Below are 25938 nucleotides of genomic sequence, written 5' to 3'. Positions count from 1 at the left end.
TATATACCCCATATATTTTAATTCTGGAGCTCTCCAATTTCACATTGTCTACTTTTTTATGTGTATTGCATTGTGATAAATATTTTGAGATCAGAATAACCTTGCTTTTTAATATTAATTTTATTATCCATTTTTAGCGATTTTAAAATTTGGTCCACATTCCTAACGCCCTTTTAGCTGAACACATTTTTATGGCAGGAGGCTTTTTACAGTGGAATTGCAGAGGACTTTTTCACAACCTGGATGATGTTTACTCTTTGCTTCAGGAGTACACACCCCCCTCTGCAGTATGTCTCCAGGAGACATATTTGGGACCGTCGAATAGTAATTTCCTGCGATCAATTCAAGTCTTTCGCAAAGATCGCATAACGTCTGGCAGTTCCGGAGGAGTTGCCATTGTTGTGGACGGAACGGTACCAGCTGTTGAAATTTCTTTGAACACTTCTCTGGAGGCTGTCGCAGTATGGTTGATGTTAGATCGCCTTATTAGCATATGCTCCCTCTACATACCCCCTTCATCTTCCCTGACGCTGACCGATCTTGAACGCCTTGCAGACCAGCTTCCAGAACCCCATGTTCTCCTAGGAGATTTTAATGCCCACAATCCGCTCTGGGGAAGTCAACGGGTCGACAGCCGAGGATCTGTTATAGAAAGGTTTCTCTCCCGAAGAGCTGCCAGTCTCCTAAATACTGGTGAGGCCACATATTTCAGCTCGACTCACCACTCCTTTTCCTGCATTGACCTATCCATTGTTTCTTCATCCATGTTCACAAATTTTACCTGGACTGTCCTGAACAACCCACGTGGCAGTGACCACTACCCTATCCATCTCATCCCCACAGAGCCCCCACCTATTCTCCCCTGTTGCCCTCCTCGATGGAAACTTTCTATAGCAAACTGGGAACTTTTCCAGGAATGTGTAACGTCTTCTGTCCTGCCTGTAGCACACTATTGAAGAAGAAAATGAAATCATCGCAACTGCCATTGTTGATGCAGCTCTTGCTGCTATTCCACAAACCTCGGGTAAGCTACCCAAGCGCCCAAAGCCTTGGTGGGATAGGGAGTGCCGAAAGTCCAGAAATCGCCAGAATTGCGCTTGGGCAAAGTTTCGGCGGTATCCCACCGCCACCAACCTTCTCGCATTCAAGCGCCTGCGAGCAGAAGCCCGACGCATCAGGAGACAAGCGAAACGCCGTTCCTTTCACTCGTATACTTCCTCCATTAATAGTTTTGCTCCAGCCAAAATTGTATGGGACAGGGTAAGGCGAATGGATGGTGATTACACCCACTTTTCAATCCCCCTGCTATCAGCCGACGATGGAGAGGAGTTTTCATCTTTGCAGAAACAGGCTGATGCACTGGGTAGACATTTTGCGCAGGTCTCCAGCTCTAAGAATTATACGGAAAAGTTTTTACGCTTTAAAACCAAAACTGAGAAGGTCCCGATCCGCCGATCTGATTGCTGTGCCGAAGAATATGACCGGCCTTTTACTCTTACTGAGCTGCGTCGAGTCATTGCCACAGCAAAAGCAACATCTCCCGGGGTTGATGACATTCATTACACTATGATTTCCCATCTGCCTGAAGCATTTCTCGTCATTCTCCTCCAGTTTTTCAATAGAGTGTGGGCAGAGGGGAAGCTGCCGAGCGTGTGGAAAAAAGCTATTGTCATCCCTATCTTCGAACCGGGAAAAGACAGAAGTAAAACCTCCAGCTATAGGCCTATAGCCCTGACTAGCTGCCTGGGAAAGACATTCGAGCGGCTGGTTAACAATAGGCTTATCCTCATTCTTGAACGGAACTCGCTTTTAAGCAATTTACAGTGTGGCTTTCGTGCGGCCAGGTCCACTGCCGACCACCTCGTACGATTGGAAACGGCCATCCGAGAGGCCTTTATAAACAAGCAGTTTTGCCTTTCAGTATTTATTTGACCTTGAAAAGGCTTACGATACCACTTGGCGGTACGGTATCCTTCAAGACCTTATCAAGATGAATATTGGCGGGAATAAGTTTAATTGCATCGCAGACTTTTTGCAGGATTGCACCTTTCAGGTGCGATTGGGAACAACCCTTTCGTCATGTTTCATCCAGGAGAATGGAGTCCCACAAGGATGTGTCCTGAGCGTTACCCTCTTTCTTATTAAAATCAACTCTCTGTCCCGAGCAATACCACCTTCGGTCTCCTACTCGCTTTATGTTGATGACGTCCAGGTCTGCTTTTCGTCATGTAATTTAGCTATCTGTGAGCGCCAAATCCAAGTAACCATTAATAAAATGAGTAAATGGGCTGATGAGAATGGTTTCAAGTTTTCTGCTGAGAAGACCGAGGCTGTTTGCTTCTCCTGGAGAAGGGGAATGTTTCCCGAACCATCGCTTCACATAAATGGCACACCCCTTCCCGTCCGACCGAAACACATGTTCCTCGGTGTGAAGTTTGACAGCAAGCTTACTTTCGGCCCCCATATCAAGGCACTGAAACTGAAATGCCAGCAAAAACTAAACATTTTAAAAGTTCTTTCACATCGCACCTGGGGCGCGGAGAGGGTATGTCTTTTACGAATTTACAGGGCTGTAGTGCGCTCTACCCTGGATTATGGAAGCCTTGTTTACGGATCTACGAAACCATCCACCCTCAAGATGCTTGATCCTATTCACCACCAAGGGGATCCGTTTGGCAACGGGGGCATTGTGTACGTCGCCGGTACTTAGCCTGTACGCTGAATCGCATGAGTGCTCGCTCGAGAGACGTAGACTTTTTCTCGCTGTTCAGTACTTTCTAAGACTCCGTTCTTTTCCACAAAATCCTGCTTATGAAATAATTAAGAACATAAACTATGAGCGCTTATTTCAGCACAAACCATCTGTAACCCCTCCCTTTGCACTACGTGTAAGAATTGCTACAGAACAATACAATTTTGATGCTCTCTCTCCTGTCCTTGAAATTCAACAAAGAACTGCACCCTGGAAAGTTGCCAATACTTGTTGTAATCTTTCTTTGACCAAGCACAAAAAAGATACAGTTGACCCTAGTGTTCTCAGGCAAGAATTCCTAGAGCTGTGTACCTCGTACAATGGCTACAAGCACTTCTTTACTGATGGATCAAAACCACAGACTACGTTGGCTGTGCTGCTATCGGCGAGGGCTACAGATCTGTAAAAAGGTTAAACGAAAATGCCTCAATTTTTACTGCCGAGCTTTTTGGTTTGATAACTGCAGTTGACCACATTGTCAGGCATCGATATAGGAGGTCTGTCATTTTCTCCGACTCTCTGAGCTCACTGAAAGCACTCAACTCTCCAACATCTTGGAAGCACCCTCTGCTTGTGCAACTTTGTAATACACTAACATAAGCACTGGCAAAGAAAATACAGATAGAATTCTGCTGGGTCCCTGGCCATATTGGCATTGAAGGCAACGAGCTAGCTGACCGTGCAGCTTCTGCGTGTGTAGATAGGACAGTTGACCATAACAGCATCCCTGCTACTGATTACCGAGTACCACTAAAAAGGCAAATAAAATATGCTTGGCACAGGGAATGGGATTCCCTGTGCCAAGCATATTTTGCAAAACAAACTCCATATGATTAAGCCCATCCTGAGCGAGTGGCGCAGTGCCAGACACCGAGAGCGTTCTTATGAAGTAGTTTTATGCCGATTGAGAATAGGACATGCCCACCTTACCCATAGCTACCTCTTGCGTAGGGAGAGTGAACCGACCTGTGACTTCTGTTCTGAACCATTAAGTATACTTCACATTTTGATAGTTTGTCCACACTTTGAAGAGAACCGTCGAACCTGTTTTTCTATATTCTATCGGGAACATGTACCATTTCACTTGGCACTTTTACTGGGTGACGAGCCTCTTGTCCCAGTCTCACAAGTTTTCAATTTTTTGGAAGAAACTAATATTCTGCGGAAATTATAAGTCTAGTTCCTAGTAAGGTCCGCTTTGAGGCTTCAGTCAGTCCTTAAAGAATGTAGGCTTCCTTTACACAATGTTTCTGGTGCACTATGGCCCCGATGCTGCTGCACCAAAAAACCCCAAAACCACCAAACCACCAACCACCACTTGGTGGTTAGAAGGTTAATGTGGTGGTTGATAATATATTTGACCAGTTGTTGAATGGCGTTTGGTCCAAACACGGACTGAAATTCATCTTTGATGAGCCTTCATGGTGCATTTGTGTCTGCTCCTGGGAGAAAGGGACTGAGAGGCGGTGTTTTTGCTTTCAAAACTTGGATGCGAAGTTGTGTCTCAGTATCAATGAGCTGGTAATCACCTAGATCAACAGGGAGTCCAAATCGCCGTAAGAAGTTTGTGCCTGGTAAACGTCAGTAAATATTAATATCCAGCACAATGTCCGCCAAAGTTCTAAGTCTAAAAGGTAACGACTTTTCTCCATATGCCCTAATAGTAGATGCATTGACCGCTTGAAGAGGAGGAGGTTCTTGTCAATATCGACGGTGTAGGGTGGGGGGATTGTGATCCCTCAACATTCTGTCACGTCAGTGTTTTGGTGCGCCATAGCGGCCGCGCTGACGTAGCGAGAGGTGGCGCTGCTTACCACTGTGAGCGGCTTCCTCCTCTCCCCCTTAGGGGCGATTTTCGTAATGAACCCCCGCAGAAAGGAGATTGACGTGTCGCTCCTTGATTGGCCACTTCGCCCCGCCGGTATCCTAAAACCAGCAAACAGAAGTATCTTGCTCTCTCTCTTCCTGGGATTTAGTGGCGGCGACAACGGGGAACCGTCCGGCGCACCGGTGAGCGTTTACCCCATCCTTTGTATCTTTGCGAACAACCGTTCGGCCGTGGGCAATCTCCACACCGGCGGCGTTCACCAGCTGGTAGCTGCTGTCTTCTTGTTACTTGTTTCGTTGTTAATAAACAGAGGTTATCATCGTGACCAACGTGACTGGTGTCTGATTGCGCTCCACGAGCAGCATGCCACACGAGTACGAACCTGCTTTGCGGTAGAGCGTCTCGCTGCGAACGTGGTACTCCCAAAGGCAGTGGCCCTAAGGAGAACCACAAAGGGGAACAACACTAACTTGAGCTCCAGTGTCGACCAGGTAACAAAGTTTGATTAAGTGGTCTGTGACGTAAAAGAGGCGGCTGGATGACGTGGGGCTGTCGACATTTGCCACCTTCAGAAAGTGCCCTTTTTTTGCTCGTTCCAGAAGGAACGTCGTACCGAGGTTCTGCTCTGCCGCCCGAGGATTGGCCGTTCACGCTTGCCACAGCTTCCTTGTGGCAAAGAGCTCTGTGCCCATTGTGGGAAAGAGCTGACAGTGTTGCACATTCTATGGCATTGTCCCTCTCAGCACCAACTGCGTAGCTCCGGCTTTCCTGAACTTTTTAGGGGTCCTTTTCTTACCCTTTTAAGCGTAAGTCATATGTCTGTGATTTACATCAGTTGTTTATTTTTATCCCACTATCTCAAAGCTCTTTTTTAGCATATTCTAAATAACTTTGAATACACCCCTTTTGAAAGTCGCATGCTGATTCATAGAAGATCTGACTCGCTGCACAACGGCATAACAACTGACATTGCGGTAGCTCCGACTTGTGCTTCCGCTGCACGAGGACTCGTGCAGCCGAGGTGCAATTGAGCGCGACCAGCTCGCGCTTGTGCCCGCCATTGTAGAGGGATTCCAACAGAGGGCAGACTTTCAAAAGGGGTCTATTGGTGCACTATGTTTCCATTGTGCCATTAAAACTAGTGATGGACCGAATCTGCCTAACTTCAGATTCGGCAAAGTTTGGCACATCGGCAGAAATTCGGCAAACGTCTGCACACGCGCAAGAATGCGACGGGGCCATGGATTGCAAATGGACACTGTGCGGTCGTGCGGTTACCATCGTACAGTGTAGTACTACCAGCAGTTACGGTGAGGTGAGGTGTAGGCGACATGGTAACTGTCTGTTTGTCAACCTTTGTAAGTTGTTCTCTTCAATATCTTCTGCCTCAAGAAGAGAAGGTCGACCAGAAATGGACGCAAAAATAATGCAGTCCACTGTGCAAAGACAATTGATGCGGTACATTCGAGATAACGTGATTTTCATTTGATCTTTCCAGTGATACAACGAGGTAGTTGCAACATTGATTGACAACTTTAAAGCACTCCTCGCCATTCTAGCAATCCTGTTTTCAGGCCAGAAGTAGTTTGTGGCAAAACAAAATAATATTGCTTTTCAATTAGCGTCATTTCGCGGTTTTCATATATCCGCATAAAACTAAAGACAGAACTATCATTCTCAACGTTGCACATCCGACATTCCAAACTCTTCCCATCTTCCTAAACGTCCGGTGTGTACTAGCATCATAAACCATTATTTTAAAAGTAAAAAAAATGAAAGCCGTTTACAACTCCCTGTAACGCCGAATTAGAGCGCAGCTCTTGAGGAGGAGGAGGAGGGAGGGGTACTGAGGTTCACATGTTATCGGGGGGGAGGGGTGGTCACGTGACCTTGGAGGGGTCACATGACCCCCTCGCCAAGGTCACGTGATTTGGGGGTGTCACGTGACCGCGAGGGTCACGTGGCCTCGGAAGGTCACCTGCCCTGAAGAGAAATTTTTCCGCTAGATTTAGTGGGGAAATGTTTCCACTAGATTTAGCGGGGAAATTTTCCCGCTGGATTTAGCGGGTTTCCTGCTAGATTTAGCAGGGAAATTATTCCGCTAGATTTAGCGAGGAAATTTTTCCGCTAGATTTAGCGGGGAAATTATTCCGCTAGATTTAGCGGGAAAATTTTTCCGCTAGATTTAGCGGAAAAATTTTTCCGCTAGATTTAGCGGGGAAAATATTCCGCTAGATTTAGCGGGGAAATTGTTCCGCTAGATTTAGCGGGGAAATTTTTCCGTTAGATTTAGCGGGGAAATTTTTCCGCTAGATTTAGCGGGGAAATTTTTCTGCTAAATTTAGCGGGGAAATTTTCCGCTAGATTTAGCGAGGAAATTTTTCCGCTAAATTTAGCGGGGAAAATATTCCGCTAGATTTAGCGGGGAAATTTTTCCGCTAGATTTAGCGGGGAAATGTTTCTGCTAAATTTAGCGGGAAAATTTTCCGCTAGATTTAGCGGGGAAATTTTTCCGCTAGATTTAGCGAGGAAATTTTTCCGCTAAATTTAGCGGGGAAATTTTTCCGCCAGATTTAGCGGGGAAAATATTCCGCTAGATTTAGCGGGGAAATTTTTCCGCTAGATTAAGCGGGGAAAATATTCCGCTAGATTTAGCGGGGAAATTTTTCCGCTAGATTTAGCGGGGAAAATATTCCGCTAGATTTAGCGGGGAAAATATTCCGCTAGATTTAGGGGGGAAATTTTTCCGCTAGATTTAGCGGGGAAATTTTTCCGCTAGATTTAGCGGGGAAATTTTTCCCCTAGATTTAGCGGGGAAAATATTCCGCTAGATTTAGCGGGGAAATTTTTCCGCTAGATTTAGCGGGGAAAATATTCTGCTAGATTTAGCGGGGAAATTTTTCCGCTAGATTTAGCGGGGAAATTTTTCTACTAGATTTAGCGGGGAAATTTTTCTGCTAAATTTAGCTAGGAAATTTTTAGCGGGGAAATTTTTCTGCTAGATTTAGCGAGGAAATTTTTCCGCTAAATTTAGCGGGGAAATTTTTCCGCTAGATTTAGCGGGGAAATTTACCCATAATGCACCGCGCGGTTACGCCGACGGCGACGCCGCTCAAGCCAGAAACGGGCGCCTAAGAGCTGCGCTCTAAAATGAGACGTTGCGAATATGGGATGCACACTTTCATGCAAAGCTGAAGTGACTCAAATTGAAAAATATGTATATTTACAATATTATTGTTATCTCTTCTGGTGAAGGCTCAACAGCTGTTGCTTTCATTTTTGTGCACAAAACGATGACTCGCAGAGGAAGTATACAGGGTCTGTCCCAAAAGTTCCCGGAATTGTTTTTTTTATAAATCATCTATTCAATATCAGTTTACAATCTTTTCAGAACTTTTCAAAGTAATATCCCCCTGCTTCGATGCACTGTTGCCAACGCTGAACCCAATCACTGAAGGCACCCTGGAAGCCGTCAACAGGAACCTCCTTCAGTGAGGTCGTCGCAGCTGCTTTTACCGTCTCCAGCGTCCCATGCTGAGTTCCTTTCAGGGTTCTTTTAATTCTTGGGAATAAAAAGAAGTCCGGTGGTGCCAGATCGGGGCTGTACGGTGGCTGGGGCAGCATTGGCACACACATTTTGGCCAGCAACTCGGAGACAATGAGCGTGGTGTGGCTTGACGCATTGTCATGGTGCAAGATCCAGTTGTCGCAAATTTCTTTTCGGACTCGTCGAACCCTGTTTCGCAACCGTTTAAGCACTTCACAGTAAAACTCCTTGTTGACTGTTTGTCCCTGTGGCACGAATTCACTGTGAACCACACCCTTTCTGTCAAAAAACACAATGAGCATTGCCTTGATTCGCGATTTGCTCATCCTTGCTTTTTTCGGGCGAGGGGACTCCGTGGTGTGCCACTCGCTGCTCTGACGCTTTGATTAGGGATCGTACTCGAAAATCCACGTCTCATCCCCTGTGATCACTCTGTCCGAAAATTCTGGGTCTGTTTCGAAGCGTTCGTGCAATTCCTGACACTTCAACAAACGCTCTTCCTTCATCTCACTCGTCAGGACCTTTGGCACCATTTTTGCGCAGACTTTCCTCATTTGGAGATCCTCTGTTAAAATGCGATGAACGATTGTTTTGGGTATTCCACACTCATCTGCGACCATTCGAACGCTTAATCGCCGGTCCTTGTCCAAAACGTGACACACTTTTTGCACCGAGTCATCCGTTTGTGATGTCGACGGGCGTCCCGAGCGGTCGTCGTCGTTGACGGACTCCCGACCTTCCCGAAACCTCTTGTGCCTCATGAAAGTTTGGCTTTTTTTCATTGCGTCGTCGCCGTAGGCTGTCCGAAGCATTTTGAGCGTCTCCGCCCCGTTTTTACCTAGTTGCACACAAAACTTAATTGCATAACGTTGCTCCAAAAACTGGTCCATTTTTTTTCTCGACGAGGGTGCTGTAGATGCCTCTGCGCGGAGCGTGACCTGCCTCAGCAACTGATAGCAGACAACTGAGACCGGTCTCGTTTCGAAGCTTATATCCCCCACTAACTTCTCCACCTGAAGCCCCACCCCGCCAGGCGGCGTTGCCGACCACAAAAAATCATTCCGGGAAGTTTTGGGACAGACCCTGTAGAACATAGTGTCACTGCCTTTTTTTTCAACAATACACACTTGCAAGCGTGCACCGATGAGGCCTCAAAACCGAAACTCGCGTATCGTGACTGTGCTGGCTGCGCTCACTACTACGCAACCCCATTGTCACGCCAGTTCTGCAAAAAAGTCAATTTAAAATTACCAGTAAACATGCAAAAATGACTGATACAATTATCTTGTAGAATATCACCTTATTTAGTAATAACTGCATCATTATACATTACAAAAAAAAAGCTATAAATTTTTTTGCACACAAAAAACAATATATTAACTTTTAGGTCTGGCAATGATGTATTTTTGCTGAATATTTGCCAAATCTTTAAAAAAGTTTGGCGAAAATTTGGTTTTGCTGAATCCAAAGATTCGGCGCTGAACTTTTGATTCCGAAAAAGTTTGGCCCATCACCTATTAAAACCCTAATGTTTATCATCATTAGCATGTTTAGATTTGCTAGATTTGCTTATATCAAAGAAGCTTTCAAGCATTTGTTTTGTCTGGTGCCAGCTTTGAGTAGCAGCATCAACCAGTTGAACCGTTTTTTCTCCTACACATAATAGTGGCGTGCTTTTCTTTTCTTGCTGTTTGTTACAGAAACCTACACCCCTAGAATTTGAGTGTGATAAATGAGCCACCTAATGACATCCTTGTGAAAAGTTTCCCTGTTTGTCGGTTTATTTAAACATTTTTGTTTCTATGACTGAATAGCGCCATTAACTGCCGTGTAGATACACCTCTGCTGATTAAACTGCATAGTTTGATTAAAAAAGGATGCAGGGACAAGAAGAAGACAACGATGGCGCTGACCATTGATTCCTTTTTTTACAGCAAAATATATTGATGATGAAAAACGGTGTGAAAACACAAGGACATAGGAGAGTAACACACGGGACAAGGTGCCTTGTCCCGTGTTATTCCCTCCTCTGGGTCCTTGTGTTTTCATACTGTTTTTCGTCATGAACTAGCCCAACAGTCCAACTAGCCCATCAGTCCAGTTTAGTAAAATATATTGATATAAAAGAGGAGAGAAATCCAGACGGCTTACTTCCGACAGTAGCAAGAACAATATGAAGTCATTCCGTACAACACTCAAACAAATGGGCCACTACGAGTAATAAGTTCAAATTCCCCGTCAGAAAGAGTAACTGCTTTCACACTTCCAGGAATTCTTTTTTGTTTTGTTTTATTTATTCTGAAACACCGGTCCCTGCCCACACCACCCTTTGGCATCACCTTTCACTCTCGTTTGCAGAAATGCAAGACGGCGACAACAATAACGACGGCAACACCGGACCTCCTCGTCGTCAAGGTGGGCAAGCAGACGTACTCCAATCGGCAGCGGTCGGTCAAAACGGAGAAACGCGAGTTGCCGGAGCACGCCGCCGCCCTGGCGTCCCGCTTTGGTCGTCGCACCTATGCCGACAGGAAGAGGCCCAAGCCGGAGCTCGCCGCCAGGGTCGCGGAGGCGCAGTCCGTCATCGACCTGGGACCTTCCACCGTAGAACCCAGCCAGCTGCTCCTCGGCGACAGCGGGGAGCCGCGAGAGCCCGAGGGCTGGGACACTGCCACGCGGAGGCAGCTTGGCGCCGCCCCCGTTCCCGTTAGGTTTGTCGGGCTCGTCGCAGGAGGCGGGTGCAGGGCGGACGGCAAGTCTGCTTTCCTGTCTTCGCTATGAGTTTGGTGCGGACATCTGGCGGGTTTCGGGCTGAAATCGAGGAACCGCTTTTTTGGGGCAAGGTAAACACCAGTCAGAGACACACTCCAGGCACCGGAAGCGGTTGAGGGTTGGGGGGCTGCAAACTTTGGTCGAATCCAAGGTCTGACACCAAACCTCGAGGTTCAACTGGTTCGGCACACCTTTCAACTTGAAGCAAAGTTCTGAATTCAACTTCTTGGACAATGTTGCCCGACTTCTGCTTTAAAACATAGTCTTGGGAAAAAGGTGTATATAATAGCTCGTTTTAAATTTTACAGAATATTTCATTCATTTCATTTCATTATCCCTCAGGGGTACAGTACCCTGCAATATGAAAGACCCATTCGCCTATTCAGTTTATGCATTGGTGTTAAGCCCATACATGCTAGGCACATATAAATTTGAGGGAGGAGAAAGAACAAAGGTTAATTAATTTTTTCGTACTAAGAAATGTCCCCGTCAAAGCGAATACGGCAGATCCACCGTAAAATAATTCTCTAATGGGTCGTTCATATGGCAGGAGGGTGTTCATGGAAAGTACATTACATGAGTGGAGACAAGAAGTCAAATTTCACCTAAGGTATATCCGGAAAAAAAACAAAAAACAGCCAAATAATAAGGAACATGGTGTATACAAGGATCGACAGCAAGAAATGCAGAAAAAACACACACACATATTAAACAATAAGGAACAATAGGTGGTGGTAACTAAACATGGTAATTATGAACAGTTTGGAGGTCTGCCTTGCAAAGATCTGTGAATCTATTAATAGATCATTAACTTTTATTGATTTTGGTGGGTTGAAATCCTGCACCTTTTCTTCACGAGGGGGCATCAGCTTGTTTTCAATGTATGCGCATGCACAAATATATTAAAACTATCAAAATTTTGCCAATTTTACGTTAAAAGTTGGAAAAAGTGGAACTTGGAACCTTGGCAGTTTTGGAATGACCCTACCGTAATATCCCAAGTCATCATCCACCAATTCGTAAAAAAAGGGTGACCCATGTCTCTGGAGGTAAGCACAAAAAGATTAGAAAAAGCTAAAACAAAAACAAAAAACGCCCATTTCTTGTACATATCTAGCACAGCTGCACAAGAGATACATTAAACTCAAAACTCAAATTATGCAAGAAATACTCGGGAAAGAATGTTTTACTCTTGCAAAGGCCATTGCTTGCATGTGCGCGATGAACACCGTGGATCGGCATACAGCATGAACGTTTGTTCGTGAAAGCATGTTTTCGCTGTTGTCTTCAATAGTTAAAAAAAAAAAAAAAATCAAGAAAATAGAATTATTTAGGCGCAATGAGCAGGCGAAAGAGGCGACGAAGAGCGATGCTGGGGAAGTGGGAAAGCCGGCGATCTAGTTAACAAATACCTTGCCCTCAAGGCAAGTTGGGCGCCTTGTCAATCAATCACCGAGGCTCTTGTGCAACTTTCTTGTTTGATGCATACGTGTTTTGTGTCCACGCACGGCATGCTATCAACATGGTTTGAGGCGGCGTTGCTGCGTGGCGTGGACGGCAGCGCGAACACAGCTCAAAATGAGACGCTTTACAAACGTCTGTGCGGCGTTCCAGCAAATCTTCATTTACCTGTTGACTTCGTCTCAAACATTGCACAACCTTACCAACCACGGTCGCGACGTTCTGGGAGAAGGAGCACGTTTGGCGGAGGCGGACTTTGTCCTTACACTCTGCGGTTACATTCCGGGATATGGGACGTTCGCTAATCTCGCAGTCACTGAACGGGTTACTGCTTGTGTTATCTTTCCTTATGAGGTATACTGCACTGCAAAGTTACATTGAAGACATAAACACGTAAACTATGTGATGCTATGGTAGACAGATAAAAACATGACATACTTGTGAAAGTGCAGACTAACAACTGTTTATTTTTTGTTTCTTCTTCCTCTTTTATAGCCTTGTTTCAAAGGATGAAGGTTGCCTAATAATTCTCGGAGTTGGAAATTAGTGTCATTGCGGGCAATAGACCGATCTCACCAAGCGTTCGACGCATGTGCGAGGCAGCCATAACTTTAGCTCACAGGGGGCAATCGGCAGTGCACGAGACCGCTCGAGCCCTGCACACGCAGAGCTCCATCGAGGTTGTCGCACGCGCAGAAAGACTAAAGCTCCCTTGATGCATTGCGGCAGCGGTGGCGTAGTCAAACTGGCTTGTGAGATCGGTCTATTGTAGACACGGTGTATTTGGGAAATGGAGAAATGCCGGAGTTTTAGATGACGCTTATGTGCTTGACAAATCGTGGAAAGGACTCGGACGATTAATGTCATTTCTAGACATTTGGTGTTGATGGTGTGTGTGACTATGCTGCTGGTACCCTGAAGCTGATGTTCGCCCTGTTGCGCTGCGGAATCTTTTTAAAGGGACATAACCCCTGGGAGGGTCAACTTTTGAACCCTTGGGTTAAAATGAATCAAATTTACAGGGTAGGCTGGTGGTCATGCTAGAGAGGGCATTACAAAATTTCACGTCTGTCGCTTAAATGGGAAGGAAATTAGAGCAGCTTCTATCAGCAATACGCTTACATTGTTTATTTAATCTGTCGTCGGAAAACTATAACAATGTTCAAGATTTTTGTTCGCTAGATAAGTAGCAGAATGCTTAGGGGATGAGGCTATGGAAAGATTTTTGTAAAAAGTCATTTATTTATATAAATTTTCTCTTTTGCAAAATTGGTCAACTTTTTGGTCTTCTAGCTGTGTCTTCGACAAAATGTCCTCTTTTTTTTAAAAGACATTCGTAAAGTGACAAAAAAGTTCCATAGCCGCTTTCCTTATTAAATTTCAGTCAGGAAAAGTGAAGAACGAGCCTTCCCTGTATTGCCATTATCAAACGATAGATTGACTAAAATGGGATTTATACCAAAAAGTGGAAGGGAGAAAAATGCGTTCAAAGTGCTCCAAATCCTACCTTTTCTTTAGCTTTGGGGGAGAGAAAATAATTTATAAAGAAAATTAACAGGGGTGTGACATGTGCGCCAATTGCGCCATTTTGATACAAACTCAATTTTCTGTGCCTAGTTGCGCCAAAAACGCGAAATTGGTTGAAATTGCGCCACACTGCGCCAAAGTAACTCAAAAGCTAAAAACAAAGTTCGCGGCGACGCTAAATTTAGCGGGAAATGAGAACTTGTGTTCTGATTCCATGGCGCGCCTCCGAGCGGCCACTCCTCAGGTAGCGAACGACTGGATGTCATAGAAAAAACTGTACTTTTATATCCATAACAACCACCGTAAAAGACGGTGCTTCGTAGTAGCGCGTTACATGGTGATCCCAGATCGAACGAGTCCAAAACAAAAAAGGAAGAAAAACACACACGGCACAGACTGATGCCAACGCGATGCGGCTAACCCTAGCAAGTCCAAACTCAACTAGATTGCAGTAACACCACACTCCCCGTCTGGTATCACGAGATACCACTATGACACCATAACGCAAAGTTTACAAACTGGACACGCACTGAAGTTTTGGATCAGTCTTCTTTTGAGATGAGAAGGACAGTCTCAGTGACTGGCCGTCGGAAAGTTTTTAGTTCTCCTCTGGTCGCCGTCTTGATTTCGACTTTCCGTACTTTTCCGTCCGCACTCGGGAAAGTGTTCACAATCACACCCATAGGCCACTCGTTGCGGTGAACCTGTTTGTCCCTTAGGAGCACAATGTCACCCTCCTTGAGGTCTCGACGGCTATCCTGCCACTTGCGACGGCTCTGAAGCGTTGTCAGGAACTCACGTCGCCAACGGTGCCAAAAGGAGTCTGCCAACCACTGCACTTGACGCCACTGACTTCTGTAGAGATCCTTGACGTTGAACTCGCTGGGTGGTAACGTGTCTCCACCAACCTTCTGGGTAAGGAGTGTAGACGGAGACAAGATGTCCCAGCATTCCGGATCCATCGAAACAGGAACAAGAGGTCTAGCATTTATGATTGCTGAAACTTCTGCCAAAAATGTCACCAGAACTTCATGGCTGAGACGGCTCGGTCCGTGTTCCAACAACATGGAATCCAAAATACGACGTGCGATTCCGATCATCCGCTCCCAAGCTCCTCCAAAGTGGGAAGAATGAGGAGGGTTGAACACCCAACTGCAATTTTGGCTTGAAAGGAATGCTTGTACTTTGTCGTTGTCGAGACCACTAGTTCTCAGGTTGAGCTCTGAACATGCTCCGACGAAATTGGTTCCACAGTCGGATCGCAGCTGTTTCGCAGGTCCTCTGAGTGCGAAAAATCTCCTGAGAGCGTTAATAAAACTTGAAGCATCCATGGACTCTATGACTTCAATGTAAACCGCCCGAATGCTCATGCACGTAAACAGCACAGCCCACCGTTTGCTGCTGGCTTCTCCACCTCTAGTTCGACGTGCAGCCACGTTCCATGGTCCAAAAACGTCAACCCCCACATATGTGAATGCGGGTTCTGTACTGAGTCGATCAACTGGCAAGTCTGCCATCTTCTGGTCCAGCTGTCTTCCTCGCAGTCTGCAGCACATGACGCACCCGTGTATGTACGACGCTATGCAGCGTTTTGCTCCGATGATCCAGAAACCTGCGGATCTGATTGCTCCCTCAGTAATGTGTCGACCTTGGTGCTTGATCTGCTCATGGTAGTACCTTACAAGCAGCAAGGCGACGTGGTGTTTACCAGGTATGATTAGAGGTCTCCGCTCCTCTTGACTCAGCTGTGCGTTGTTGAGGCGACCACCGACTCTCAGCAAGCCCTTGTCATCAATACGAGGATCCAGTTTCCAAAGTGGACTTGATTTCTGGACTCCTTTCCCCTGTGACAAACACTCGAGCTCATTTGCATATGCTTCTAGTTGGACGGAGCGAATGACGAGGTTCTTTGCAAGAGACAAATGCTCGACAGATAGCTATCCTGCTTGAAGGCAGCCACGTGGCAGGTCAGCTTCGTCGGCACGAGAAGGGCACCGAAAGTCGCCAGCAGCACGTATGAGGTATGCCACTGCACGCATCAGTCTAAACCAGCTTGAAAAACGACTGAAACGATTAGTCCCGAGTCCATTTGTGGTCACACTGGTGGCTGAGACGCTTGCTTCGGGCCGGATTTCGGCATCAGTGTTTGGGTCTATCAGCTCAAACTCGTTCTGCAAGACGCATGAAGACTCTTCTTGACGATTTAAGAACTCTGGACCAGTCAGCCAAGCCGTCTCCTGTAGCCGGGCTGCGGGCACGAATCTTGTAGCAAGATCTGCAGGATTTGCATCGGTCCGAACGTAATGCCATTGTTCTGGTTGTGTAGATTTTCTGATGCGTTCGACCCTGTTGCCGACATACACGTAAAATCTTCTTGTTTGGTTGTGTATGTAGCCCAAAACCACCTTGCTGTCGGTGTAGAAATGCACCACATCTAGTTGTGTGTCTATTTCTTTCTGAATGAGCTCTGCCAGCTCCACGGCCAGCACCGCACCGCACAGTTCGAGCCTTGGAATGGTGTGTTGTGGACGTGGTGCTAGCTTAGCCTTGCCCATTATAAAGCCGACATGACACGCACCATCCGAGTCTGTGGCTCTCAGATACGCCACAGCTGCTACAGCCTTGGTCGAGGCGTCTGAGAAGATGTGCACTTCCTTCTGCTGAGCCGTGCTAAGTGAAACGGCCGCATAAGTGCGAGGCACTTCTAGTTGCTCGAAAGCCTGAAGGGAATCCTTCCAGTTCTCCCACTCTTTCCTCTTGTTTTCAGGAAGTGGTGAATCCCACTCGCAGGTTTCTGTGACGAGTTCTCGTAGGAGAGACTTCCCTTGTATGGTAACTGGAGCCACGAATCCAAATGGGTCGTACACGCTGTTCACCATTGACAAGACACCACGCCGGGTGAATGGTGTGTCCTGAACTGGAACCCTGAAGGTGAAGACGTCCTTCTTTACGTCCCAGCAAATTCCAAGACTGCGTTGGATCGGTGGAATGTCGTGACTCAGGTCGAGTTCCCTTAGATCTTTTGTGTGGTCCTCCTTGGGGAAAGCTTCCATCACTCTACTGCTGTTTGATACTATCTTGTGAAGCCTTAGGTTACAAACTGCCAACATTTGTTGCGTGCGTTTCAGCAGGTCGATGACACCATCTGCCGTAGGGAGAGACTTCAACCCGTCGTCTACGTAGAAGTCCTTTTCGACGAACTCCCTGGCGTCTTTGCCGAATTCTTCCTCTCCTTCCTGTGCTGTCTTCCGGAGTCCATATGTAGCCACTGCTGGTGATGGACTGTTACCAAAGACATGCACCCTCATCCGATATTCCACCACTTTGTCGTGGATGTCATTGTTGCGAAACCACAAGAACCTCAGGTAGTTTCGGTGGTCTTCTCGTACCAGGAAGCAGTAGAACATCTGCTGAATGTCCACTGTGACAGCGAAGAGGTCTTTCCTAAAACGAATCAGGACGCCCAGCAGGCTGTTGGTCAAGTCTGGTCCTGTGAGAAGAACATTGTTCAGAGAAGTTCCCTTGAACTGAGCACTTGAGTCGAACACGACCCTGGTTTCGCCTGGTTTGCGTGGGTGATACACACCAAAGATTGGAAGATACCAGCATTCCTCTTCTTCTCCTAGCGGTGGGGCTTCTTCTGCGTGGCCATTCCTGAACATCTTGTTCATGAATGTCGCAAAATGCTCCTTCATCTCTGGTCTCTTCTGCAGTGTGCGTCACAGTGATGCAAGACGAGACTGTGCAAGCTCCTTATTATTAGGAAGCCGAGGTCTTGGCACGCGGAAAGGGAGAGGGGCTACCCAACTGCATGACTCATCTTTGAAGACTTCATTGTTCATGATGTTTAGGAATTTTCTGTCCTCCACCGATGGAGCTGGTTGGTCGTCGTCCTTCGTCGTCTGGAACAACGTGTCTGTCGTTTCTTTGACAAAGTAGTCTTTGATGGGTACACCTTGGGTAGGTGGTACGTGCTGGGTTGGATTGACGGGACCAGTGAATTTCTCCTTGACGAGAAAATGGTTGCGGCATGGTTCAAAAAGGGAGGGTCGTCCATTTTCAAGCACATTGGTCTTGAAGTTGGTGACACAGTCCGGCTTGCGTGTGCGACCTAGGCAGACGTCTCCTATGATCACCCATCCTAGGTCTAGTCGTTGAGCGAAGGGCGCATCAGGAGGCCCATTGCACTGCTGACGCACCTTGTGGACTCTCAGGATGTCTCTTCCCAGTAGAAGCAGAATCTGAGCTTCCGCATCCAATGGAGGTATGAGGCTCTCTATAGCCTTTAGATGTGGGTGATGACGTGCAGCGTCTGGTGTCGGAATCTCGTTCCTGTTGTGGATCATCTGATTGCATTCAATCAGGGTTGGGAGAGGTAGTTTCACGCTGCCATTAATATTTGCAACCAGAAACCCAGAGGCTCTCCTTCCTGTCGTTTCTGCTGTTCCAGCACATGTCTTGAGGGTATATGGCGAACTCTCTCCCTGGACATCAAAGAGGTTGAAGAATTCTGTCCTTGCCAGTGACCTATTGCTTTGGTCGTCCAAGATGGCATACATTCTCACAGCCTTTTGAGGTGTGCTTGAGTGACACACACTCACCAAACAAATCTTGGAACAGGACCTTCCACCGTAACCTTCCCCACACCTCGGTGCACTTGGAAGATACGTCAGGTGATAGTCTGTGATGAATGGTGTCGTCTTCGGGATGCTGTCCGAGGCTCGAAGACGAAGGTTTGGAACTGTCCGGGTGAAGCGCTCTGGTATGTTCAGTGCTGTCACAGTCGTCACACTTGATCACAACTTTACAGTCCCTTGCGAGGTGGTTTGTAGAGGAGCAACACCTGAAGCAGATCCCAAATTGTTTCAGCAGAGACTTGCGTTCTTGCAGTGGTTTCTCTCTGAACACACGGCACTTTCGTAGAGGGTGAGGTTTCTTGTGAAGCGGGCACTGTCTGTTAGGGTCCTCCATCCTCTCGGCTGTGGCTGGCGAATAATGGTCGACGGCTTCTGGAGTAACGTCGGTCGCATGGACTGAAACGGGCGTGTTTCTGAAGCCTTCTCTTGCCGTGACCTTCTCATTCTTTGGGAACCTCGGAAAGGTGCTTCCCGTTGTGCCAAAAGCAAAGCTCGGGTCGTTCCGCATCCTGGCCTGGTCTCGGACAAACTTCGAGAAGAACGAGAAAGGGGGAAAAGAGACGTGATGATCTTCTTTGTACCTTGAGCCTTTCGAGATCCACATCTCTTGGAGACGGTGTGGCAACTTCTCCGCGATGGGGTTCACCCCTCTTGCCGTATCCAAATAGCTGAGTCCTGTCAAGTGGGGATCAGCTTTTGCGGCTTCCAGTTCCAGAAGCAGATCTCCCAGTTCCCGTAGTTTGTGAGTGTCTTTGTCGGAGAATTTAGGAAAGCTTCCGATCCTCTTGAAGAGCGCATCTTCTATTACTTCGGGTCGCCCGTAGCAGTCCTCCAGTCTTTCCCAGACTATCTCTAACCCCGCCGCGGGGTTGTCGACATGTACTGAACGCAGCCTCTTTGCATAGACCGAAGACTCACGGCCCAGCCAGTTCACGAGAAGATCTAACTCTTCATTTGCTGTAACTTCCAGAGTTTGCACCATACTTTTGAATGTGGCTTTCCATACTCTGTAATTCTCGGGGTGGTCATCAAACTTGACGAGTCCTGTGCTGACCAAATCTCGACGGACCAGGTATTTCAGCACACCACTCAATTCTGGGGCAACCTGCCCAGCAGGCAGTTCGTTTGAGCCATCGTGGACGGCAGCCTGGTTGTGCACATAGTCTACAGTGCGCTGAGCACGGACTTCTGATACATCTGAGATGGTTCGGTCAGAGCGATGCTCCCCGCCGTGCTGTTCTGCAGCCGCTTGCAGGATTTCTGCTTGAACTTCCATAGCAGCCGCTTCCCTTTCCAGCTGTAGGATCTGTAACTCAGCGTCTAGTTCTGCTTTTCTGCGCTCGTTAGCCGCAGCCGCACTCTTCTCCTTTTCTTCGAGCCTTGCTCTTTCGTGTTTCATGGCCACTTCCTTTCTGGTGAAAGAAGCACGAGTGCGCGCCGCTGCGGCCTCGGCGCGTGCCCTCGTTGCAGCCGTGCTTGTCGTGGTCGCAATCGAGTGTTCCGAACGCGTCGATCCTCCAGAACGTCTCGAGCCGTGAAGTCGTGGCCCGGCAGACTTCGACGAGTGCTCCGAGTTAGCGTGTTCCGAGTCCCGAGACTTCGTGGCGCGGTCGGGCGTCTTTCCGGTGTCCATCAAGGCTTTCTGAACCGCGCGAGCTCTGTCGCGATCCGTTGTCTTCTGAAGGGCTAGCTCTAGCTGGCTTTGTTCCGCGTTGATCCCCGACAAGTAGGCCACGTAGCGTTCCGACAGCGCTTGGTAACGACCGTACTCTTTTCGGATACGGCCCGTCGCCGCTTGCTGCGTTTCGGCGTTTGTAGCCTGTTCAACTTCCCGAAGATCGTTTGCGATGCGCTCCCAGACGCAGTCGAGCTTTTGACGTTGCTCGTCCCGGTTCGCTTCGTAGTTAAGCAAGGCCTTCTGCGACAACGTTTTTTTTCTTCGCGGTCTCGAGTCTTGTGGCGGTTGATCCTTTATGGCGTTCTCACTCACGTGACCAGCCGCCGAGTCCCCGTCCGAAGGGTCCATCTCGTCCAAGCTTGCGTGGCGACGTCCCGCGTTCGAGTTCGAGCTGAACCAAGGTGGCGAGGCCTAACGTTCCGACGCGCTCACTTGGCGTTCACCGTCTTTTACTGTTCTGATTCCATGGCGCGCCTCCGAGCGGCCACTCCTCAGGTAGCGAACGACTGGATGTCATAGAAAAAACTGTACTTTTATATCCATAACAACCACCGTAAAAGACGGTGCTTCGTAGTAGCGCGTTACATGGTGATCCCAGATCGAACGAGTCCAAAACAAAAAAGGAAGAAAAACACACACGGCACAGACTGATGCCAACGCGATGCGGCTAACCCTAGCAAGTCCAAACTCAACTAGATTGCAGTAACACCACAACTTGGTTGGCAACATTCAATCTCGTCGTAGTAAAGTACACGGCAAGGGTACAGGGTGGCGCAAGCAACCGCCAGATTCGAAGATTTCAGCTGTAGTTCCCTTCTGTACCTATGGTACGTGCTCTTTTCCCGATTTTTCTACCACTTTCCGCTGTCATTTGTGACTGCATGCTAACGGTGCGCTGTCACGCGGTCTCGCTGTCTGGCCGCGGGAGGTACGACGCACACAGGCTATCAAGATGAGCAAAACTATGTATTTCGTTTTGAGTGAACCTTTTCTTAAAAGTGCTATTCAGCGCCTCCATTGTGTAATCATTCATTCGTGTCCGTAATCTCGTCAAAATGGACGGCGCTGTCGCCGTGAGTACTTTCGGTTACCACACACATGCTTCCAGTGCGTGAGCAATCGAATGAATCAGTCACACCCATATTTAGCGTGCATGTGGTGCTCATAGGTTTTCTATCAATTCACTGTTTACCTTGGGACTCACTTATGTGGGGAGTTTTTCTTATCTGCACGGGTGCTTTCTACTAGCGTCCGATCGATGTCTGGTTGTAGCAAACCGTGCTTCCCTGTTCATGCTCTCGAATCACAGCTTTAAAATGTTTTGGACTACAATTGCGCTTTGGCACCAGTTCGTAGAAGCTTGAGGTACCTGGTGCCCCCCCTAACTTCGCAGCAAGCCTGTGTTTCCTGTCCTCATCTGTGCACATTAAATTTGCGTTTGCCTTTTCCGTTTCTTTTTTTTTCTTCTATATTTTATCTTGGTGCATATCGGCACTGATGACTTATTGGAACCAGGGTGGACAAAAATAACGATTAAAAACTAAAAGTCAGATTTATGTGATTTATGTCAGATTTTTTATGATTTGAATTGCTGATGAGCTGCTCTAACATTTTCTGCCCCTAATCTGCTCCGAACTGTAGACTTTTGTGCTTCGAAGTTGCTCCAAAATGCATAAACTGCTGCTCCGAAACGAGAATTTTGTGCTCCTAAGCTGCTTCAAAATCCAGATTTTTCTGCTCCAAAAATTGCTCCAAAACCTTTTTCACTTGTCTGACCCCTGAATTAATGATACAATGGAAATTAATTAAACTTTATGGGGATACTCTCTAGATGTTGGTGGATGTAAATATGTCATTTTTCAAAATCAACTTTTTTTGCAGAAAATTTTTTTTCTGGGGAGTGTTAAGCAGTTCTATTTCTTTTTGTTTCAAAGCTATTGATGTTCATGGCCTTTGTGTAGGCGGTCGGCGAGTCGAGTAATAAATATATGAATAAAGTTACGCTAGCGAACCCTGCCCAGACATGCGTTTTGAGCACCACCTTTGGTCCTCTTTTCAGAGGTGCATGAAGGTGACATCGACGATGACGACGCCAATGGGCCTCCTTGTGTCTGTGTCATCAAAGTTGCCAAGCGGACGCTCTCGTCGGCCGGTCAAAGCCGTCGCAGACGGGCGCGAGTCAACAAGCAGACATCAAGGCTCCGCTCTGGTGTCTCGCAGAGGCCGTTGCACCAGCGCGGACAAAAAAAGGCCCAAGTCAAGACCCGTCGTCCGCACCGCCGTGGCACGTTTGCCATCACCCTCGGATTTCCAACCGTGGAACCCAGCACACTCCTCCTTAGCGAAAGCAGAGAGCCGCAAGAAGTCGTCGCTGTAGACACAATCACGCGCAGAGAGCTGGGTGCTACTCCCATACCCGTTCAATTCGTGGGACTTGCCACAGAAAGCGGATCCAAGGCGGACAACGAGTCTTCTCTCGTGTCTTGTGTTGGGACTGGAACGGCTCCAGCTCTGCTCACAAAGAGTTTGGTGCGGACACCTGGCAACTTCGGGCATTTGGACAAGATCGAGCTCAAGCTTGAGGACAATGTGTCTCAAGAAAACGAGTTTGTTGTTCCAAATTGTCTCGTTGAGGACGAAAGTGCTCCGGTGAGGGTGAAAATGGAGCCTGTGTAAGTGCCCTGAAAGATAGGGCTCATTGGTGGGTTCCTGTTTTCTACCGGTCTTTATCCGAGTGTTTTATGGGGCAGTTGTGGGCTGTTCCTTTATGTTATCAAATGTGCCGGAGGAAGTGGTGCCTGCGGTTTCATAATTTTACCCCGGCTGTTGCCTGTATTGCAGTGGCCCTTGACGGAAACAAGCTTGTTGGAATAAAGTGTTGATTTATCGAGCATCTGCCCTTTCAGTTGGGGATGTATGGGCCTGATAAGTTTGAGGGTTCGAAAAACATTGCATTTCTGAACGTGCAAAGTTCGAAATTTCGAAAAGTGTCTAACTTCTTAGTTTAACAAATTCAAAAATTCGATTTCCGTCGAATTTTTCTATATGTACCAACTCATGTTTCCAAACAAACCGGAGTGCCCTTAGCGGACGCCACCGGCACCGCGCATGCACGGTGGAGTGTGGGCAAGAAGCTCGCCGTCGCCCATAAACAAACCATTGAAATGCGATGTTGTTGGCGTCGGTGTGAGTCCCCGTGCTCTTTTTTGTGTTCGAATTATTGATTCTACGTCTGCCTGGCAATGTCTGACTACTTGAGCGGCCTTTTATTGACAATTTTTCACACGCCTAGAAAACGCTTTACATTCTCTTTTTCAACCCTCAGATGTGCCCCATTTTGTGTACATTGACACTTGTGAATAAAAAAAAAAAAAAGCTTGGAAGGATGAAAATCCATACAAGGCTGACCCTTCCTTCGCAGCTTTCAGAAGTACAAAACACACAGACAGCTTTATTGTGAAACCTGAGAGATATGATTATACAGTAAAAGAACAGAATACAGAAGCAGAAGAGTAAGAACACTGGGAGTTCCAAACCAGAACCCCAATATATGAGGTCCTTACCAATATCCCACCCGTCTGTCTCTTTTTCTTTGTGTAAAATATGAGTGTCCCCCATTCTGGTTCACGCTATTTCTGATTGTGTTTTCCTTTCTTAGGAACTGGAAGGTAGTGAATTGTTAAGTGGTGAAGCTGCGGACTTCTCATTTTTACGAGCTGGGGTGAGTAAGGATTCTCACATTGCGCACGAAAGCAGCATTTGGAGAGTTCAGTCTACGTCCGGGCAGAGCCATATGCGTCCGGGTTGAAGAGGCGCTACCGTGCCTGTGGTAATAGAGCAATCTGTTTGGCTTGCTCCACTGCACCATGGGAAGACTGCTTGAACTCGGCAAGCATTGCTTCACTGCACATTATGAGAACCCCGAAGTTTGTAGAAGTTTAAAGCCTTTCTCCTTTCTCACTCTCCTCTCGACTAGCCAAAAGAGAAACACTTGTTTTTGAAACTGATTAGAAGTTCGAAAATTAACTAGACGAACATCAAAGTTCGACGTCGAACTGAGGACCGACAAAAGTTTGCCGCATTCTTAGAAATAGCCCAAAAATAGCCACATAGCCAGTCACGGAATTTTAACGCCAACTAGAAAAAAAGTAGCAATTTGGCTATATATAGCCCAATCTGGCAACACTGCCCTTAGCTTGCGTTTCCACAGTAAATTGACTCCGTAAGTGACTACGTCACAACATGGCGTCTGGGTCCAAACAAACCATTGATAGGAACGTTGCTATGGACTAATGCATTTAGACTCCACATGAGGCTAGATTTTTGCTTACAAGTAGGTAAACACTTTTGTAAGCTACCTAACTTCTTCATATCTAATTATGAGGATGTTCTTGTCGTTTCAGTGTCGTATTGCAACGATGAAAGCCATTTCTGAAGTATTGCACTCCGCTTTGCTTCGGTAGCAGACAACACGATAGATTTACTGGCCTCTGTTGCAGCGGGCGTCTTCATTGAATTGCGTCGGTAAACGAGCGACAAAAACAAGTGCATCGCCATAGCCGTAGAAGCCTCCGCAATGTGCTTTTTATTTTTCTGTAAAGAACCCAGCTTAGTTCAAAGGGGTGAAAATGCCGTAAAATCAAACCACGTCATGCAGATCAGTTACGACGACGACCTGAAGTGCATTACCGGCGTAGTGCAGGCCAGGATGAGAAACAAATCGTATGCCGTCAGGGTAAGTCGTTTGTTATCATTATTGAGGTTTTGAGGTTATTAAGGGGATACTACAACGAAATTGAGGCGCTCATTTTTTGGCCTATATGTGTTCAAAGGAGCAGCATCACATCGAACATACCAATATCTTGTTAAAAAAGTCTCGAAAAGGAATCTTAAAACAAATTAAATGATTAGCAAAGAGCACCTGGTGGATGTCGCTAACGCCTCGCTTGTAATGCCCGTCTAGGAACCTTGGCAGCTAGTGACGGTGAGTGTCTCGCCTCCGGCTACGACGAGAGAAGAGGGGAAGGGGTAACTCCCCTCTTTCCGAGAATGCCTTTTGTGTGTCGCAGAAGTCGCTATTGTCCCCCTGCAAGATTATAGAAGATTAACCCGTCACTCAAAATTCGTACAAAAGCAGCCGCTTCGGTGGTTGGAACGACTAGGCCATCCTCTCGACGTCAACCTCGCCGTAGCTTTGCTCGTCCCGAGACGACCTACGTCACGATTGCATTGGATGTCACGTGGTCTCCGCTGGGCCTTCTCCGAGCGCTTGCCAGAGTGGGCCGTTTATAACGAAAAATACAGCTACCCAGGCTCAAAATCCAAACGTGCGATTGTCATTTACAGATATTGTGGATCATATTCAACCTATTTTTGAACACGAGGGGAATATTTCAAATTTCGTTGAAGTATCCCTTTAAAGAATGGCACGTCTATCGCGATTTCGCAGTATTTTGCTCTTTTTTTGGGCCGCACTTCCTCCGACGCCCGTCGAAGGAGTGACATCTGTGTGCAAATCACTCCTCCGACGCCGGAAGTGACGTAACGGAAGTGACGTCACCTTGTTAATTATTAATAACTAATATAAATCATTACTACATACAGAATATAATGCGCCTTTGAAAATAAGTACAAATAAAAATAAACCCGTTCGATTTCAATGTAGCTTTACAGTAAAAGGTCACGTGACTAAACATTTTTGTCACAACATTTGTTTATTTACAACTTTTTAAACGC

General features: G+C 47.0%; 1 protein-coding gene across 1 annotated transcript in view; it reads left to right on the top strand.

Annotated features, from left to right (window-relative positions):
* Positions 1-23093, top strand: part of LOC121838382 — a 36466-nt gene extending 13373 nt beyond the window's left edge. Inside the window, exons 2-3 of the mRNA XM_042294585.1 lie at positions 10486-10879; positions 22262-23093. Coding sequence (XP_042150519.1) covers positions 10486-10879; positions 22262-22878 — 1011 coding nt within the window. The 3' untranslated portion in view covers positions 22879-23093. The remainder of the gene's footprint in view (positions 1-10485; positions 10880-22261) is intronic.
* Positions 23094-25938: the final 2845 nt, after the last annotated feature.

The sequence above is a fragment of the Ixodes scapularis genome, unplaced genomic scaffold (genome assembly GCF_016920785.2).
Source record: "Ixodes scapularis isolate PalLabHiFi unplaced genomic scaffold, ASM1692078v2 PGA_scaffold6__148_contigs__length_123643588, whole genome shotgun sequence".
NCBI classification, from domain to species: domain Eukaryota; kingdom Metazoa; phylum Arthropoda; class Arachnida; order Ixodida; family Ixodidae; genus Ixodes; species Ixodes scapularis.
The sequence above is the reverse complement of the archived record's forward strand: the minus strand, read 5'-3'. Positions and strand labels throughout refer to the sequence as shown.